Source organism: Gobius niger, assembly GCF_951799975.1.
Source record: "Gobius niger genome assembly, chromosome: 17".
NCBI classification, from domain to species: domain Eukaryota; kingdom Metazoa; phylum Chordata; class Actinopteri; order Gobiiformes; family Gobiidae; genus Gobius; species Gobius niger.
In genome coordinates this window covers 17,005,741-17,021,180 of record NC_136868.1, presented here as the reverse complement: position 1 = coordinate 17,021,180, position 15,440 = coordinate 17,005,741, and the positions used below count along the sequence as shown (strand labels likewise).

Here is a 15,440-nt window from a genome sequence, read left to right as displayed (position 1 = left end):
CCGATTTTTTGGAAAGTGGGTTGAAAAGAAAAGGGGACAGAGAGAAGACAGAGAGAAGCCAAAACAACACGTACAAAGGACCAGTGGGGAGTGCAAGGAGCTCCCATTGTACGTGCTTGGACAATAGATGCAACAGACCATGGCCTCTCCGACTAATGTTATCTAAAAGGACAGTGATGTGATGTTAAGCAGTGGTACCTTTCTTCTTCACTGAGCTGGGGCCGGCTCCGGAACCAGCGCAGGAAAGTCGGGTCCGGCTTAAGGCAGTAGCTGTTGCAGGCCGACTGAAGCAGCTTGATCTGAGCAATGACTTCAAACTCCTGCGAAAAAGATCATGAAAAAGACAAAGTTAATGACTCAGAATCTAAAACTTTTTACAACATCAGCTACAAGCGAGAATTGTAGCTGACATTTGCACGGTCAACATTTTCCACAGTGATTTGCCAACTGTGTCTAGCGTGCAGTGGTGAACATCAATTTGTAAAGGTTTTGGTAAATTGTACAGTATGTTCTCCCTGGTGAAAGTAGCAAGATTTTTTCTATTCAAGCAGGCTTAGCAGTAGGTAGCTCTTGTTATTTTTGTAGACGCAATGGATATAGGAAAAGTATATTGAATTTTATGGATCATTACGGCAGAAAGAAAAGGCCAAAAGACTGTTACCATGGCATTCAGGAAGTCAAAATTGTATTACTGGTCAGAAGTATTTAACCTCTTAACCCCCTCCTGAACCAAGCACATTTTCTCCAGTTCGACTTTAACCAAATCTAAAAGCTTCTTGAAAAAAAGTGTCAAAATAATGCCAAAAACGAGGATGAAAAGGTTACCCAATAAAAGGTAACGAAAAAGTGACAAAAAAGTTACAAAAATATGACGAAAAATGTGCAAAAATATGATGAAAAAGTTGCAAAAACATGATGAAAAAGTGACGAAAAAGTAGCAAAAATATGACCAAAAAAGTTGCAAAAAAAAAAAGTGATAAAAAAGTGGCAAAAAAGTAAAAAAACAAAAATTGAAGAAAAAGTGAGGAGTTTTGAAAACACTGCAACTATGGGAGGATAAAGGTCCTTCCAGATCAGTTTTGTTGGTCTTTCAAATGAGGCACTACCCTGGCCCTATTGGCTGTGAGCTTTTAGGTTTGGGTAAAGCTGAACTGGAGAAAATGTACTTGGTTAAGAGCTTAAAGCAACAGTAAAGTCATGTGGCTGAAACCCATCATTCAGCATAAGTAAAACACATATTGACCATCCCTTTAACAATATAAATATAATAACTATTGATGCAAACTCACCCTTCGTCTCTTCTCAAAGTTAATGAGGCCACCCTGAAAACAAGAACACACAGTCAGGGTCCGTCCATCACATACCAGCAGCGGGCGCTTGGACAAACAGCATTAGGTACAAATTCCTCGCACTCCAATGGAAACTTACAGGCCCCACTTCTGAACGGCGAATGTCAGATGTGCCGGGCTAGGTAAACTCACACGCACACACACACACTCACACACACACACACACACACTTTCAAACAGAAGCAACACGTTCAACAGATGTCCAGCTCTTTGACTTACCTCCACTTCATCGGGCAGAGCTGTATCGAGCATGGTCAGGTCTGTCAGGAAAGTCCCCAAGTATGGTATTGTTCCCTGCATTGCACCCTATAACAGAAGTCAAAAATGATTCTATGACCTTTTGCACGTTTCTCCTTTGCTTTTGAAGAATGCGGCCATATTCCAGCTCTCTCTGAAACAATGCCACTTGTTGTGAATCTAAAACGAGACGCTTCTCTCACCATTTCCTTCTGCAGCTGGAGTCTTTTGTGGGTGCGTTTTTGGTGCTCCTTGGCACAGCTCTCCAAACTGGCAAACTTTGAAGTGCCTTCCTGCCCACACAAAAAGAGAAGAAAGGAAACGCTATTTTAGAACGAGCGCAGTATGTGGCCTTGGGAGGTGTGTTGCTTTTCAGTTGGATGTCCGTGAGTGATTATGAGTGCACCTCGTGGCTTTATTTTTTAAAGATTAAGGTGTTTTAAGAGAAAAGGTTACATTACGTTTCATGACACTGCATGTTTTTTAGACTGAAAATTCACTGTGTTATAATGTAATCATGTAAACTGTAAGTAAAGTAAAATTTGAGTTACACAAGTACAATAATGATTTGACCCTTTATTTAACCAGGAAAGTCCCACTGAGATTTCAGAATCTCTTTGTTACGAGAGAATTGGCGCCATGGCTAACCTACTGTTTTGTTTTTCTATAATAGAGTTGTTGTGCTTACCCTCATAAGTAGCTCTCTGCTGGTCAGGTAGTTGTTGTGATCTGAGAAAATATCCGACAGCTCCTCAAATGTCTGCATGCTGTCTCTGCATCCGCCAAAAAGAAAAGATTAGTTCAAGAAGCAACTCTTGACATCCAGTATAACCGCCACCACCGGGTCGTGTCTTACTTGTTCACACAGGCCCAGGCCTTCTTGAGTCGGTACAAAGGGTTGGACTGGAGAGCCGACACGATCGCTCGCAAAGATGAGAAGTTCTTCCGTATTCTGCACTCCTGTTGCAAACGAACCATATCACAACATGCTCATACTGCCATTGACGCAATCTGCACTAAAAGGAGGACGTGTTCCTTACCTGCGCGATATCAATCCATCTCTGTATGACTCTGGCTCTGGCGTGCGGCCGGATCTGCCTGTGTTTGAGCACTGTGCTGACCACGCAGGCAGCCACGGCGTTGAACTGCATGATGGTGGCTTTTATTGTGGGTGCGCTGTGCTTGCTGTCTTTCTTATCTCTTTGAGACCAAATCGAACCCAGGCAGTGGTGCGGTACGACCTTTTTAAACAGCAGCTGGGAAAGACATACAGGGGAGCACATTAGTTTGACAATAGCAGAGACTTTTCTAGGAAGTGGCCTCAGTAACCTTCCTTCCCAAGCTCTGCCAGCATTATTGTTGATTTTGCTCTCATTATCTAGAACTTACCGCGTCCATATAGGTCAGCTGCTCCGCCACGAGGTCAGCGTCGAATGTCAGGAAGTTCTCCTGCATTTCGATCTCCACTTCCTCATCCTCGCCCAAACAGAAGGAAGAGTTGCCGTGGAAACCTGTCGGAAAGCGATAAGAATGCATCAATAACAATGCGCCGAAATATGGACAGGAAAACTCAAACCTGCGTGAATGAAGCAACATACTACAAACAGGTATTGTAATTACCGTCAGTGTCATCCATGTTGGCCTGGCTTTGCAGCTGCTCTAGTAGATTTTCAGCCCGTCTCAGAGTCTCGGACCCCGGCTGGGCCTTGCGCAGGTACCGTATGAGGCGCTGCAGACTAGGGTAGTCTGGCGGCTCCTGGAAATCCTCAGGACACTGATCCAACCAGGCACGAAGTATCGAGGTCAGTGCACTAGATCCAAACACACAACCATATTAGACATAGTATAGAAGTAAAAATGTACTGCACAGTGAAACGTCATCTTACTTTCTGATAGCGCCCCTCGTCTCAGTACTTTGGCACCCGTTTGTATTTTCTTCCAAACTTCCATACCTGCCACATCAAAAAACCTTTTAGTTGAGAATTTCTTTTTCATCTTTGTGCATTTCTTCAGCAGGACTCATACCTGTCTAACAGCAGCTTTAATACAGTCTGCGCGCTCGCGAAGGCTCTGAAGGTGGAGAGGAAGATGGAGGTGTAGGTGAGGTCATTGTCGCCGAAGGCAGTCAGTAACGTCTCGACCAGCCGCTCCAGTGTCCCTGCGCGGATACTGCGGATCTTACATGTCTCCAGTTGGCTCACGGTGTGTCCAGGAGGCAGACGATCCCCTTCCGCCTGTGGAAACAATGTTGTGTTCATAATATGTCGTCTATTGTGTCTCAGGAGGAGGAATAAACTGTTGACACAAACTTAATGACAAAAATGTTGTGCCAAAGTGTACATTTAACTGCACTGATTGCCCAATTTCAAAATGACTAAAAAGAATTTGATACATTTAAAGCAGAACTAACGCCACAGCAGGTGTCGTAGCGTGTTGCGTTATTTTACTCATTAATTGTCCGGGAGAGTAAATACTACGCTGACAGAAAAGACAAAGGGAGAGACGGATATTGTACATTGTGCCACAACTCAATGACTGGAGATAATTGTCTGTAAATACTGCTAAAGTGGCGCTAGCCCACAGTTAGCTTTGCCCGTTAGCCTGTTAGCTTCTTGCACCTCTGATCCGGAGGCAGGGACGTTGCAAGGGTGGTTTTCTGGCCAGAGACACTAGGGTTAGATGAAAGACTCCGCAATCATACCATTAACACTTGTATTACCTCCAGAGGAACAACAGAAAGTATTTATTAAGGTAAACAAGTTACTCAGTTCTTCTTTAAGATGTTTTGGTAAATCCTTTGCTTTTTGAGACATTTTTAAACAAAAAAGGAGCTGTATTTTGTTCTCATAGTAAAGTGAAATTAATTTAGTCTCCTGCAGTACAGATTGTAAAAGTAGATTTTTGTTGGAGGTGAAGGTCGGGGAGAGTCATTGTTTTATGAACTACTTTTAGCTACAGAAAACACGGAAGCAGAGCTAATGCGCTGTCAGCAGACAGTTACCATGATGGTACAGCTGTGCTTCCACCATATGTTTGAATATGTATTTGCATTTTTTGTTCTTTCATGATAAACTCCTCCCTGAGAGCTTATAAGCACATTGAAAAGTTAAGAAAAATTTAAACTTAAGTAGTTTTCTCTGGCGTATTTCTCATTGCTGTAACAAAGCAGTCACCAGTAGCCTAATCAGAGCAAAGCCTGAAGAGGAAAAAAAAAGACTTCTAACTCTTTGCCAAGTTTCAGTTTAAAACATTTGCTGTAATGGATGGGGAAAATGTAAATGTACATGGTCTGAACTTTTTGTATTAGATTTATACAACAAGGTAAGAGATGCACACACACACACACACACAGAGAGAGAGACCTTGATGAAGTTGGCACAGTACAACAGGAAACCCTCCGATCTGCTTTTAATCAGAGTGGCCCCTCCTCCACCAGCGTCCTCCCAGACACACAGGAGGACAGGCCTGAGACAGCGCTCTCTCCCACGCGGCAACACGGCACAGTATTTATCTACAGCTGTGACACTGACGTTCAGACCTATATATCATTACACACATTAGACTATGTGACCACCACTAGACTAAATCCCAGCTGAACTTACTGCATTTAACCTATTGGCAGAAGAAGAGGAAATACTCTGCCTTTTTTCATGTTTATTTGCATTTTTCACAATAAATACTTCCTACTGTCCTGTCACCAGCATCCTCTGGACTTTACAGCTATTACTTCTCTTCATTACAAACCAAAACAAAGAAACGTACTCTACAAAACAGATGAAAGGTTCAATGGGGATTGCTTTGTATTGTACCATATGGAACCAAAGTATTGTTTTCATTTGCCTCATCATAAACCATTAGAAACAAAACCAAAAGTGAAGATTCAAAAGAACTTTTTGCTGCATAACATCTAAATAAATGGACAGCCCAAAGCAGGAAACAGCAGGGCCTTGTACTCTCACCAAAAAATGCACAACCCCAGCAAAATCCTTTAATACCCGCTTTTTGTTACAGCAGCGTTTTATAAAACGAGCATGCGGGGAGAGAGAGAGTCCTGCTAACATTCGGGAAGCCAGGAAATCACATGTTTTGGCTAAACTCTGCAGGTCTGGCCAAAGCATAGATTATCAGAGGGGACTAAAAGGTGTCGTCCAATCTGGGTGATTTATAGCTGAAAATGTTAAAAACAACAGGCGAGCGCATGGGCCGCTTCCAACCAAAAACATTTGAAATATTCCATTGTTTATTATAGCCGTACCGCCGGATAGTGATACCACAGATATAGGCTGTTGACTCACCCCCAGCCATCGCGCCCCCTTGTTGGCGGCCTGTTGGATCTGAACACGCTTCAGCGTCACATTGTAGATGGCTCCTTCCTCAACTTCCTCCCCCCAGTCTTGCACCGAGCTCTGCACACAGGACACACAAGGAAAATCATTAGAAACTTTCATTTTTGGCGGTAAAAAAGGTGTTCCAGTAATGTATTCAGCCAAATATCGGAACACCCTGTTTAATAACGTCGTATCACCTTTTTAATTTGCACTGACACATTTCTGGACACAAGAAAGAAAAAAAAGCAAAGCAAAGTCTTTGGCAGCTCAAGTGTGACTGGGCTCTTGGAGGAGTGATGGAAAGAAGAGATGAGTGCTGTTGTTCCAAAGAAATTAGACGAACTCAGACTCAAGTGCAATAAAACACTGAGAGCCCCCCCCCCCTCCCAGCCCCCGCGTCCCACAGCCTGCCAGACCCCAGTGTGTCCTATCGCATCTACTCCCTTGCTTTATTGACTGTCTCTGAGCTGGACCTCATTCGCCAGATAAGAGCCAAATGGATCAAGTCTAGTCTCAAAAAGAACTTGACTTGGCATTTGCACAGATTTGTAGCGGCAATTACACACAAGCCCACAAAGAAAACCGCACTTAAAAGGATAAGGAAGTGATACAAACCTCCAGATTACCAAGAATTCAGCTAAGAACATAATTGAATGGATACTTAAAAATACCGGTTGCATACAGTATATGTTGCAAAAATGTGCAAAACAGTGAGACATTTGCTGCTCAGAACTGAGTAAACCTTTGTTAACTAGGGCTGGGTTAAACCGTTAAACCAGTATGGTATAGAAAGAAAAGGGTACTAGGTACTACTAGTATCGAAAAAATCAATCAAAAGCAGGGACCAAAAAAACATTCTCTCTTTAGATCCAAGTTTTGCTGCTGTTTGTTCCGGGGAAGGATTAAACAAAGTGACTTGGTTGTTTCAGCTCATATAAAAGATTTTTTTTCCCTCCCCCCCAATGTCACCTTTTTTTTTAGCACGAAAATCACTAATGTTTTCCCCATTCCTCCCAATTTTTTTTTACCCAATTTGTCCTCATCTTTGCCACAATTTCTCCTACTTTCCCACCCATTTTTCACCTATTTCTTCACATTGGAGATGAGCCTGATATTGTAAATTTACCTATCATTTAAATCTTATTGTTCTGTTTTCTGGTTCTAGACAACAAATATTTTAGTATAGGTATCGGAAAAAGCATCGGTCAGGTATCGGTATCGAAAACCAAGTATCGTTTTTTTTTTTTTTTTACGTGCCCAGCCCAACTGCTAAGGCTCTAGTCTAGTCCACAATGGTCAGGATGAGGGCTGCAGCAACTAATCAACTCTGGAAAATACACGTTACTATATAAAAGACGTCACCACAACATAGAATATTTAAAGCCGACAAGTTATAACCATCTCATATATTTTAAACATCAAAACACCTTGACCAAATTGTCCATAACTGACCTCTCTCGATATTTGCTTTCCCAAAGACAGCATTGGATTTTCGGCTGCTGTCATTTGTCAGCGCTTATTTCCGCGTGTACCTACTTGACTCTCGCCTTGACTTCTCCAAAAAGTCATCTCCAAAAGTCTAAACAAATTTGCTTCAAGCTCTCACGCGGCAGTCCATACGCGCAGTGCCTTGTGTCGGATTATTGCAAATCACTGACAAATAACAGGCAGCGTAAATAAACAAAAGAGACAGAGATGGGATCACAAGCCTTCAGTCCAGAGCTCCAGGGATCTGCTGAGACATCACACAGACGCAGAGAGACGGACAGAGAGGGGGGGTTTGGAAAGAGATAAACACCACGCACACATTATTAAGGCCAAGTCCTGACACAAACATGAAGCGGAGCAGTCTGGTTTGTTCCCATTTTCATTTGACACAACTCAGTGAACGTCCCTCGCCCCCAAACAGAGGGGAGAGGCTGAGAAGGGGGGTCAGGGGTCACGGCAGACATTAAAAGGCTCAATGGCCAGTGTAAGGGGCCCGAGAAGGGAGTGTGTTTGGGTTCAGCAGAACGCAGGAAGGAGCTGTGCAAAATAATGAATAATGTTAATGTAAAATCAGCAGTGTTATCTATATTATTGTGGTCTGATTAAGATTTACCAGTGAAAACAAAAAGCTGCAAATTAGGCCAACAAAACCACAACCAACCTATAATGTCGCACAGCAAAACTACTTTTCCAAAAGAGCTGGTCACATTAGTTGGCAATACTTGCAACAACACAAGCACAAAGTAAAGCAAAGCAAGACTATACAAAAAAGAACAAAAAGTCCCATTTGAAACCACTAATTCACATCATCAGTACATGTACATTTCCCTCTTTCTTCTCTCACTGCGGGCTGCCGGGTAAACGCTGTCTGGCACCGATACAGATAAACAAATCAGTGTTGTGTGACTCATGTGGTCCACACACACTCTCCCCAAAAACAATAGCAGGAGGTCCCCTCGTCCGGCCCTTGCTAAAGTGGACACTCTCCGGGCCAGCGCCGGGCTTTCAATCACCCACAAAGGAAGACAAGTTATTCGAAACGTCTTTGTTTATCTATGTTACCGGACAGACAGTGCAGGAGAGAAGGTGGTTTCAGTTCTTTCACACAAGACAAGGCAAACAAGTTGAAGCAATAAGTTTGTGGCACCAGAAGAAATCTCTTAAAAATCTGTCCATAAAACACCTCCCAGATAGCGGGCAGTGCATGGTCCATTGGCTTTACACCAGATGCCCTCCCTGACTCCACTCTCTACCTTCTATAATCCTGCAGGCTTTGGATTGCCACAAAGAATACATTGGATTATGACCCCCCCTGTGGCTGGATGACGTAATGCAAAAGTAACAATAATACAAGATGCTTCATAAACAATAATCTGGATTGAAAGTACATCAAGTAAATCCACAATAGGTTGACTTTAGTGTGGTATGGTTTGGGAAAAGGGATCCCAAAGCACCAAAGGGAGTCGGCTTGGTACTATCTCTATCCTAATAAGCCCCTAATCTCCCTACAAACTGTGTGTGAAACACTACTCCCAAGATAACCGCGGCCAACGTGAGGTGCCTCTCCTGGAGGTTCTCTACAAACCCTTACAGTAGTTTATAATTCTTTGCACATGACGAAACAGAAAGAAAAACTATGGTTCCATGTTGTGTTGTTGTGGTTGGGGCAAGAGGGGATTTCTGTGGGCGATGACACGACCCCCTCCTTCTCCTCTTCTCCCCTCCTTTTCTGATCACCATTCCTAACTTTACGCACGACTGATGTAGGTTAAACCTGAATTAGCGCAGAGAAAACAATTAAAGTTCAACCTCTTTTACCCCCCCTCTTTCTACCACGACCCCCATCGCTTTCTCTTCTCTTTCTTTATCCGCTACTTTCACCCCCGCTTGCATTAAGCCTCCCCCTCCCTCCGCGAATGCGCCCCAAAACTCAACAACAGAGCACATGATGATGATGATGGCAAAAGCGTTTTACCATTTTACTTTTCCAGGCGAATTTCATGGTGAGTGTCTCTCTCATGATCCGGAGGCAGCATCGGAACTTGAAGAGTTATCCGCACATGAAAGGGGGAAAACGAGTATCCAAATAGAAGTGGAAAAAAAACGCGCAAGTTTAACGTGTTGTGTCTGGTTCAAACAGCGTCTCGGCAAACTCCGTGCGTCCTGCGTCCGTCAGTCAGCGGGGCTGCTACTCTTGTCCTGAATGAGCAGACCCCTCCCCTTTTCCACTCACAACAGCGCGCAGGCTCCTCCCCCCGCTGTGGACGCGACTTCCAGCATTTACGACAGGCGCTAAACACATGATGCCAATGCCCATAAAAGTCTTTCCCCCTGTTGAATCCACATCCACTCGATTTCTGTGGCACATTTTTGCACAAACAATAGTTGATGGGACGTAAATTAAAATAAAAGAAGCTATTTCTAAATGTTCACTTGTTTTCATTAAAGCCGCGTAAAATGTTATCCATTCATTGAAATTGAAATACAGGCTTTAATTTTATGACAGATATTTTTTATCAACAAAAAAATAGAACAAACATGTGCCTTTGCTGTGAGCGGCTCAGCTCCCCTAAGACAAGTAACTTTACCGGGAGTGGGTACGTCTCCAGCTCGTCTCCATGGAGATGTTGGCTAAAGTCGGCAGAATTTGAGATTTATTATTAACAGGTAACTAGTAAATTTCCCACCTCCCAAATGCCTTGAAACGCCGCTCGAACTGGTAATTACACCTTGTGAACTCGGGTACCTCCAGACTGCTACAAGTTCAAATGTGAGATGAAGACAGTAATGGCGGCTCCCTGTGGACAAACTGTGACAAAATCACTGCATCTGTGGAGTGAACGTTACTTTTGGGCACAGCTTTCAACATAGCGTTATGTCGCATGCATTTAATTATATCTGGTTTGGAGTTCATATATCGTTAGCATCGTATGAGCTAACAGTTGTAGCATTAGCCATTTTGTTACATACGAGTTTATTCACCTGGAGCGCACTCTTAGGTCGTAATTCATAATTTTCAAGTGGGAAAGATACCAGTTACCTGTTGCCTTGAACGCACCATTAAGGTTAGTTTTGCTGGGAACATGTTTTGTGATGATGGTATAGTCCAAAATGTTACGCAGTGTGCCTTTAAAATGATAAAAACAAAGTACATTTTTAATTGTTTGAACTTTCCAAACGCGTGTCTCAATTCCCCGGTCTTCACAGGGATGAGTTTATGAGCACGTTTCACAACTTACAGGGAGTTTTACTGTGACGGTAAAGTACACAATAACTACTTTTTGTTCACACTCGATAAAAAGACTCAATAGTTAAGTACACGGCACAAAAGTCAGTGTACATAAACAGTAGTCTTTTTGTCCACTAATGTTTGCTTCATCAATATAGCAAAGGACAAAATAAATGTAATTCCACTAGGAAATAGCAGGTATAGGGAATTTAAGATGAATAAAAAGCAACAGTTTTAACTTCATATCATTTATAAAAAAGATACATTTTCCATTATGTGATAAGCCTATGTGGGCCAGGCTTTGTTTATATAAAATGTATTTTGTGAACATGGGAACCACTTCTTCTCTTTTCTATTTTTGAGCAATGATTGGAATTGTATAATTTCATTATTTCAATAAGACAACATATTTAGTAGATGTTAACTGTACCTATACCTACTGTATTACATGTTTAACAAAGACTAAATGTTTTTTGATACATAATGACCGGGACAGCTCGAAAGTCCATTGCAACATGTACACTTAATTAACACCGTATTAGCCCAAAGATGAACCCACTCTCCTGGGAGCCATATAAAGTTATTAATATCATTAATATATTATTGTCTAAAGGTTCCAGTGGACTGTAGGCTGTCTCCCTGTTGAGGGAGTTCGCTGCAGCTGTGCCCTGTGCCTCTGTGTGGGACAATACAAGGAAGGCTGTGGATGCCGTCACTGCACTGAGCATTGTCAGGACAGGGAGAATAGGCCCACAGTGTGTGAGAACAGACCACACTGGCCCACTGTGAGCACGTACTCAAACTGCCCACTCCATTTGTGTCAATATGGAAGATATGAATCAAGTAGGCCATCTACAATATAAGTATTCTTTTTGTACTAAATCAAACATTTATATCAAGTGACCAAGCGTTATTACATCTCAAAGCGCAATGAGTTGACTACGTGTGTCCTTACTCGTCTTGAACTGCAATTATGAGTCAGATGTTTCACAAAATGCTGAGAAGCACCCACAGCATTGCACGACTGACCCTGACAATGACACCATCACTCCCTCCTTGAACCAGGGAAGCCCATTCCCCGTCCACCACTGACCCTGTGTACGTCACGCAGCGGCCTGTATCTCGGTGGCGAAATGCCTGGCTAGACTCCAGTTCCCAGGCTGCTGCCGCTCACTGGGCGTCCCGGGACCCCCTGGGAAGCACATCGGGGCAGTGGGAAGGTTCTGATCCCTCCTGACCCCCTGCCTTGCCCCTGGGGGATTGGACTGCCGGTCGGACTGTCACAGCGCGGAGGAAAACAAGCAGTATTTCAAACATGACAGGTGCAGCTCAATGATGCGTGACCTTGGACCAAACTGTGGATCTGTGATGTCACATGAGAAGGTCTCATCATCAGGGGTGGGAAGCAACAGGATACTTTTAAACTCTAAACCCCCGCCTGAACCGAGTGCATTTTCTCCAGTACGGCTGTCACGTTGTTTTTGTCGCGTTTTTGTGTCTCTTTCACACTTTTGTTGTGTTTTACATAGTTTTTTGGTTACTTTTTTGTTGTGTTTTCGTCACGGTTTTATCACTTTTTTGTCACAGTTTTGTTACGTTTTCATCCGTTCATTTTCGCTGCTATTTTGACGCTTCTTTGAAGAAACCTTTAGATTTGGGTAAAGCCAAACTGGAGAAAATGTGCTCGGTTTCCGGTGGGGGTTAAGGTGTTCAACACTACTTTGCACACTATAGGGCTGCACAATTTGGGGGGAAAAACACAAACAAATATTACAATTGCAATTGACTGTGCGATCTATGTTTTGTTTTGTTTACACAAGCATTCACTTGAAAAAGCCTGAAATGTGAACAGCTAAACCTTTACAAGAATCACTGCATTTCAGAGCATGTTCCCAGAGGTCCATAACACAGGGTTAGAGGGTTACATCATGGATACAGATTAAAGAAATTATTTTGCCTAAACAACTGCAGTTTTTACCATTTGCTAACTATAAGCAACTTTGCATACAATTTGCAATATTGACTGTATTATTGACTCTCAATAATATGCTGAAGTAAGTACTGTAGTAAAAGTAATTGTAGCTCGGTTGCATCTGCTGCTCCCTTATCAGAGGGTTCTGAAATATTCTGACTCTGATACTTTTATTTTACTTTGAAGCAGCACTTTGAAGTCTACAGTCTCTTTCACCTCTCTGTGCTGTATCAAATTGAATCCATTTTACTGATGCAATCGGAACAACCCATTACTGAGAAAGTTTGTTTTTGTTATGAAGAAAGAAGAGCAAACACCCCGAGCTTATTACAAAGCAGAAGTTATATCTTCCTGTTTGGTGGGTTTTGTTTTCGTTTCTAAACTTTAAGCGTAGGGTCACTTGTGATGATCTACTGCCATCTGATACAGGCATTAGCAGATGTCCCGGGAAGCACACATGACGTAGACGCAGCGAGAAAAGCCCTTGATGGAGGCGGGCGAGGGGTTCCTGCCATTATTGAACTTCCCCGGTCCACGCTGGTCCTCTGCCTGTCACTAATGCTGAACTGGGGCTACAGCTAGACAGAGATGCAGCGCCGAGCCGTTGTTGCACCACTGTGGGGAAAAACTCACATTCCAGGAAATCTCCAACTTCCTGTCTCCAAACGGCGGACTCCAACGAGGCCACTGTCCTCAAATCTGACTAACTAAGCGCTCATAAAGGCAACACCAAAGAGAGAAAGGTGTTGAAGAATGGCTGTAAACATAGAAGGGGACGGGCCTAGTGGGAGAAGAAAAAAAATCAAGGTTCTGTGCCAGGGCTTTAAACAGAGGGATTATCAACATCAACATTTTGCAGCAAATTAGCTTATTTTGTGTTGCATGACCTAGTTAAGGCTGCAACACATAAATACTGCTGGGCTCTTGAGCATCATGAGTTTGCATCCCAGTCTGACAAGTCACTCTTCAAGCCCTTTCTGAGTTGTCCTGACTTTAACTATCCTGTTCCAGCAAAACAAAACACCAAAGATGTTCAGAAAGTGAAATCACAACATGTATTCACCTGTATGTGCATTTCCTCACAGGCAAATGTATTATGGCCTGAAATAGACATAAGGGGAACATAATACCAGTCTTGAAAGTAGCAAAGTCTCAGAGATAGGGAGGTCAGAGGAGGCCAAAGAGAGCAGTCAAATTAACTTGAAAGGCTTTTATCAGTAAAGTGAGTTTGTAAGTGAGAGGGAGAGAGCTCGCAGAACAGGCAGAAACTGAGACGCCGGAGTGATGTAACACACCAGCTTGCACCGAGAAGGAATAATTTCATTGTAAACAAGGGGATGTCGGCCGCTACTTTACTGGAAACAAGTAAAAAAAAAAAGGATGAATAATAATGGATTCAGTTTGAAGTTTTCAAAGTATGCAATAATAAATGGAGAAGTGATGATGCAATCCTCGAGCCTATACCACGTGTGATGAAATATAAGACTTTTTACCCCCTTTGGAAACTGTAATACTCTTGTTAACTCAGACTATTTATAGCAAAGAAGGACATTTAAAGGATGAAGGAATATCGGACTCACATGCATTGAAATATAACATTCATTTAAGAATATCAGGATTGCAGTAGTGCTATAATAATATGGTTTGACAGCTGTAGTCAATAGCAGTTATGGTAGTTGACACATGTTCTTAATAATTATTTCTCTTTGTTTTTTATCCTCCTCACTACAGCACCAGACCAGTGATGATGGTGATATTACCAACACAAGACTTGATTTAGTACTTTAATACTTTTGATTTAATACTTTCCGGTTGATATTTGCCTGCACTGTCCACTTTACTGTTTGCTTTTTACCTCATGATCAGGTCATTCTTCACTCTCTGGTCTACGTGCACGCCTCGAAAAGCAAATCGACTTTCTGCTGCTCTCACACTTTGCTGTTTATGTGCGCAGACGCCGAGCTCTTCGTCGCATTACCCCGTGTGTTTGTGTGCGGTAGGTCGTTTGTGTTTCTGCCGCATACTCCCCAGTAGAGGGCGCTGTCCCTGAAACCGCTATGTTTATCCACAGTTCGAGCAGCAAACTTCTGCTGCCGCTGCACTTGTAAGATTTACTGCGGCGTGAAAAAACAGGAGGAATACAAGTTCATGGGAGTTAATGGGAACCGGCTCTCGTCAATAGATGAAGGGTCTGTGTGGAAGAATGAGACGGTTGGGGACACGTCGGGTCATCTTACATAAATAACCACTAAACCACATTGTCCTTGCTGTGGTCAAGTGAGCCCTTTGTCCAATAAGTTCTTATGTCATGTCTCCACTGTTGTCCTCGGTGCACTGTTGAGCCCCCCCTTCCCTCACTCCTCTATCTGTGTCTCCCTGTTGCTCTGGATGGAGGTGACATCATTGTAGTTTCCAGTAAAAAAGCTTTGCAGATGGAGATCCTCCTCCTCCTTCACACTCCCCTTTGAGATCACAGATGAGTTTCCGAGGAAAGCAAAGCTGGGTGTTTTAAGTGTGACATACAAAAAAAAGAAAAAAAAAGAATCCAAAACAGGGCTCTCTTTTTATGATGATTGACTTTGCAGAAGTGTGTTCCTATTGTTTGTGTATTGTGTTGGAACATGGGAGGAAATGTTGTTATCAAGACGAGAAACTTAACCTTTTAACTCCCACATTTTCTCCTGTTCGGCTTTACTCAAATCTAAAAAACTTCTTGACTGGAGTTTACGGACAATATAGGCCAGAGTAACGCCTGATTTGAAAGCTAAGACCTGCAGAATTCATCTTAACTCCTCCCACGTCATGATTGTCTGTTTTCGTCATGTTTTTTTGTGCTT

At 42.8% G+C, this 15,440-nt stretch overlaps 1 protein-coding gene across 2 annotated transcripts in view; it reads right to left on the bottom strand.

The window, feature by feature from the left end:
• Window positions 1-15,440, bottom strand: part of rgl1 (ral guanine nucleotide dissociation stimulator-like 1) — a 29,046-nt gene that overhangs the window by 5,964 nt on the left and 7,642 nt on the right. The window contains exons 1-13 of one of the 2 annotated variants that reach the window (XM_079574461.1): window positions 9,378-9,593; window positions 5,882-5,992; window positions 3,612-3,820; window positions 3,473-3,538; window positions 3,207-3,397; window positions 2,976-3,097; window positions 2,627-2,842; window positions 2,443-2,546; window positions 2,275-2,359; window positions 1,790-1,879; window positions 1,569-1,655; window positions 1,290-1,322; window positions 199-320 (exon numbers count right to left, since the gene is read on the bottom strand). In XM_079574461.1, coding sequence (XP_079430587.1) covers window positions 199-320; window positions 1,290-1,322; window positions 1,569-1,655; window positions 1,790-1,879; window positions 2,275-2,359; window positions 2,443-2,546; window positions 2,627-2,842; window positions 2,976-3,097; window positions 3,207-3,397; window positions 3,473-3,538; window positions 3,612-3,820; window positions 5,882-5,992; window positions 9,378-9,422 — 1,481 coding nt within the window. In that variant the 5' untranslated portion in view covers window positions 9,423-9,593. Of the gene's footprint in view, window positions 1-198; window positions 321-1,289; window positions 1,323-1,568; window positions 1,656-1,789; window positions 1,880-2,274; window positions 2,360-2,442; window positions 2,547-2,626; window positions 2,843-2,975; window positions 3,098-3,206; window positions 3,398-3,472; window positions 3,539-3,611; window positions 3,821-5,881; window positions 5,993-9,377; window positions 9,594-15,440 lie in introns of those variants that run through there. The other variant, XM_079574460.1, reaches the window with a different exon arrangement.